The 3,951-nt window shown below is 60.7% G+C and overlaps 1 protein-coding gene across 1 annotated transcript in view; it reads left to right on the plus strand.

Annotated features, from left to right (window-relative positions):
• The window catches only part of SLC12A3 (solute carrier family 12 (sodium/chloride transporter), member 3), a 31,960-nt gene that overhangs the window by 9,391 nt on the left and 18,618 nt on the right, over positions 1 to 3,951 (plus strand). Inside the window, exons 14-17 of the mRNA XM_015558774.1 lie at positions 33 to 188; positions 746 to 845; positions 1,844 to 1,955; positions 2,153 to 2,293. Coding sequence (XP_015414260.1) covers positions 33 to 188; positions 746 to 845; positions 1,844 to 1,955; positions 2,153 to 2,293 — 509 coding nt within the window. The remainder of the gene's footprint in view (positions 1 to 32; positions 189 to 745; positions 846 to 1,843; positions 1,956 to 2,152; positions 2,294 to 3,951) is intronic.

Raw genomic sequence — 3,951 nt, forward strand, 5'->3', positions numbered from 1 at the left:
AGAGCGTGCCCACTGACCTGTGTCCCCCTCAGGGTGGCGGCCCTCCTTCCGCTACTACAGCAAGTGGGCGGCGCTGTTCGGGGCGGTCATCTCCGTGGTCATCATGTTCCTTCTCACCTGGTGGGCGGCCCTCATCGCCATCGGCGTGGTCCTCTTCCTCCTGCTCTACGTCATCTACAAGAAGCCAGGTGCGCGTGTCGGGCTGCGAGGGCCCGTGGCCCCCACTCCCCGGAGGCCACCAAGCAGGCCGTCCGACCCCTCAGCCCCCACACCTCACCTCTAGGCCCTCCCCTGGGCACCCAGGACCCCGCCTGCCCAGGCCCGTCCTGAGAGTGGGCCCTGGTGTACACACCTAGGCCTGAGGGTGGCCAGGTCCGGCTGACGGTAGGGCAGGGGCACGGCATGGCCCGTGTGCTGGGGTGTCTGCGTGCATGCCGGCAAGGATGCCGGGGTGACAGCCAGCAGGGGGCAGGTGCAGAACTCCAGGGAAACCCAGAATTCGATATCTGAACGCGGTCTTCAGGCCATTGCCCGGGTCTGTTTGTCAAGGGAGGGGGTCATTCGGCAGAGTTTAATATCTTGATGTACAACTTTTAAACAGGTAGCCGCACGGTATGTGCAAAGGTTAAGAACAGGTGCCAGGCGGCCTGCTCCCCTGGGTGCTGGGTTCTAAAGAATGCCACCCCCCCTCCTGTGTCTGCCTTCTCCCTGTGGTTCTGACCTCACGCTCCCCCGCTCCCCACAGAGGTGAACTGGGGCTCCTCCGTGCAGGCCGGCTCCTACAACATGGCCCTGAGCTACTCCGTGGGCCTCAACGAGGTGGAGGAGCACATCAAGAACTACCGGTGAGCACAGCTTCGGGCCCGGGACCCGGGCCACCTCCCCTGCCTGGGAGGCTCCAGGCCGAGACCTGTCCACTGACCAGGGCAGACCTGGGGTGGGCACAGCCCCCACCAGGGAGGGAACAGAGGTGCCCTGCTGGGGATCAGGGGGCGGGGTTGACATTGCCAACCAAGGGGACCAAGCCCGAGGGGTGAGCTCTCTGTATCTGAGAAGATGCTCTTTGCAGTGCGAAGGGCTCCATCAGGCCGACAGGTGGGGGAACGTCCACACAAGGACCCGAGAGGCTGGCTGAGAACTTTGTGAGGCGCAACCTGGCCACAGGCCTCCCTTCCCGCCCCCCTTCCCGCCAGATCGTCATGCTAACGATCGGCTCTATTTATGTTGCTTCGCTGCGCCAGTGCCCTACACCGTCCCACCACAGCCTCTGAGGCGTATGAAATTACTAACCCCATTCACAGACGAGCACGCTGAGGCACAGAGTGGTTAGGGAACTGACCCCGGGTCACCCAGCGGAGTGGCCAATTTTGTCTAACTGAGTCTGGTAGCTGCCCTTGACCATGACCCATGACCCTGGGCTGCCTCTAGACTCAGAGGCTGAGCCACCCACCCAGGTGATGACAGGGTGAGCTGGTACGTGACCGGCCTCCCCTCCACCCCCCCACCCCCATCTTTATTCTCCCACCACCGTGCTGGGCTGGGCAGCAGCACCAGGGGGAGTGGTGAAAAGGGTGGTTTGCCAAGTGGAGCTTTTGGTGGCCGGAGCAAGAAGGACAAAGGAGACCCCGTGTGGCGGCCACCGTGAAATCTGCCAGGGCTCGAGAGCCACCCTTGGGTCCCAGATGGGAAGATGAGGTCCAGTGTGCAGGGGCCTCCCAGAGGCCACACAGTGGTTCTAAGCAGGGAGGCCAGGAGCTGGTAGAAATCCGGGCCCCCGCGTTGGCACCCAGACCCCCGGGGGCTCTGTCCGGATGGTTCATCCCTTTCCCTTTCCCCTCCTCAGCCCCCAGTGCCTGGTGCTCACGGGGCCCCCCAACTTCCGCCCGGCCCTGGTGGACTTTGTGGGCACCTTCACGCGGAACCTCAGCCTGATGATCTGCGGCCACGTGCTCATCGTGAGTGCCCCCTGGAGGTGGGGTGGGGCTGTGCTCCTCAGGGGCCCGGGGCGAGATGTCCACCCACGGGACCCCCCCCCGCTCCTCTCCCTCCCCTACGTCCAGCCCAGCGGGCAGCCTCCAGGGCAGGAGAGGGGCTGAGTTTCAGGCCAGGGGCAAAGACAGTCCCTGATGTCACCTGTCCCCTCCCGCCCCAGGGACCCCGCAAACAGAGGATGCCCGAGCTCCGGGCCATCGCCAACGGGCACACCAAGTGGCTAAACAAGAGGAAGATCAAGGCCTTCTACTCAGACGTCATCGCCGAGGACCTGCGCAGCGGGGTCCAAGTTCTCATGCAGGTGCCCGGGCTCGGGGTGACCTGGAGGCAGGGCATCCTGGGGGCTGGCTGAGGACCCCGTTGCTGCAGCAGGAGCCCCACCTTCCTTGCCTCTCCACATAAGCCCCGTGGAATGCACAGGCCCCGGGAAACGGACTGGGAAGCCCGTGCGGGCTGTGCCACCTTGGGATCCTCTAGTCTTGAGTGTTCTTTTAAAGATGTAATTTACCAACGGCAACGTGGAAAAAAAAAAGTTAAGCATATGGTTTTCATATGGAGACCTACTCAGTGGTAGGAAACCACCAGGCAGGTCAAGGTTGCGAACATTCCCCTGGGCAAGTCGTTTTACTGCTAGGTTTTCTCATCTGTGAAATGGGCTCCATAGATGAATGACAGGTGTTGATTCTGACAATATATGGGCATCCCTTTTCATAGTTTTAAAGATTTCCCAAAGTTAAAAAAAAAAAAAGAACATGTAGGGTCTCCTTTTGGGGTTATGCCACCCCTTTAAAATGATTAACTTTGTTATCTGAAATCCACCTCGAAATATTAAATAATATTTTAAACATTAAAAAAACAGAGAGCTATCAAAGATATATGGGTTAGATGACCCAGGAATATGCCAACCTTGACACCCGTGTTCAAGCCCCTTATTGAGAAATAATTCGAGAGAGAAACAGGCGCTGGGATAATTAATCCAGGACAAATGGGACAGTCCAGTCACCAGCCAGGCCTGGACAGGCCACAGGGGGTCTTTGCCTTTCTCATGGTGTGTCCGGGCCGACAGGACCCTGGACAAGGGGGTGTATTTCCTGGGTCCTTTGCCACGTGGGGGAGAGAGCAGCTGGGCCGAGAGCCCCACTCTAGTCACAGACCAGGGCCCCAGGGGTGTGAGGCCTGACTCCCCACCTCGTCCCTCTCCGTGCAGGCCGGCTCCTACAACATGGCCCTGAGCTACTCCGTGGGCCTCAACGAGGTGGAGGAGCACATCAAGAACTACCGGTGAGCACAGCTTCGGGCCCGGGACCCGGGCCACCTCCCCTGCCTGGGAGGCTCCAGGCCGAGACCTGTCCACTGACCAGGGCAGACCTGGGGTGGGCACAGCCCCCACCAGGGAGGGAACAGAGGTGCCCTGCTGGGGATCAGGGGGCGGGGTTGACATTGCCAACCAAGGGGACCAAGCCCGAGGGGTGAGCTCTCTGTATCTGAGAAGATGCTCTTTGCAGTGCGAAGGGCTCCATCAGGCCGACAGGTGGGGGAACGTCCACACAAGGACCCGAGAGGCTGGCTGAGAACTTTGTGAGGCGCAACCTGGCCACAGGCCTCCCTTCCCGCCCCCCTTCCCGCCAGATCGTCATGCTAACGATCGGCTCTATTTATGTTGCTTCGCTGCGCCAGTGCCCTACACCGTCCCACCACAGCCTCTGAGGCGTATGAAATTACTAACCCCATTCACAGACGAGCACGCTGAGGCACAGAGTGGTTAGGGAACTGACCCCGGGTCACCCAGCGGAGTGGCCAATTTTGTCTAACTGAGTCTGGTAGCTGCCCTTGACCATGACCCATGACCCTGGGCTGCCTCTAGACTCAGAGGCTGAGCCACCCACCCAGGTGATGACAGGGTGAGCTGGTACGTGACCGGCCTCCCCTCCACCCCCCCACCCCCATCTTTATTCTCCC

This window comes from Myotis davidii, unplaced genomic scaffold (assembly GCF_000327345.1).
Source record: "Myotis davidii unplaced genomic scaffold, ASM32734v1 scaffold590, whole genome shotgun sequence".
Taxonomy (NCBI): Eukaryota; Metazoa; Chordata; class Mammalia; order Chiroptera; family Vespertilionidae; genus Myotis; species Myotis davidii.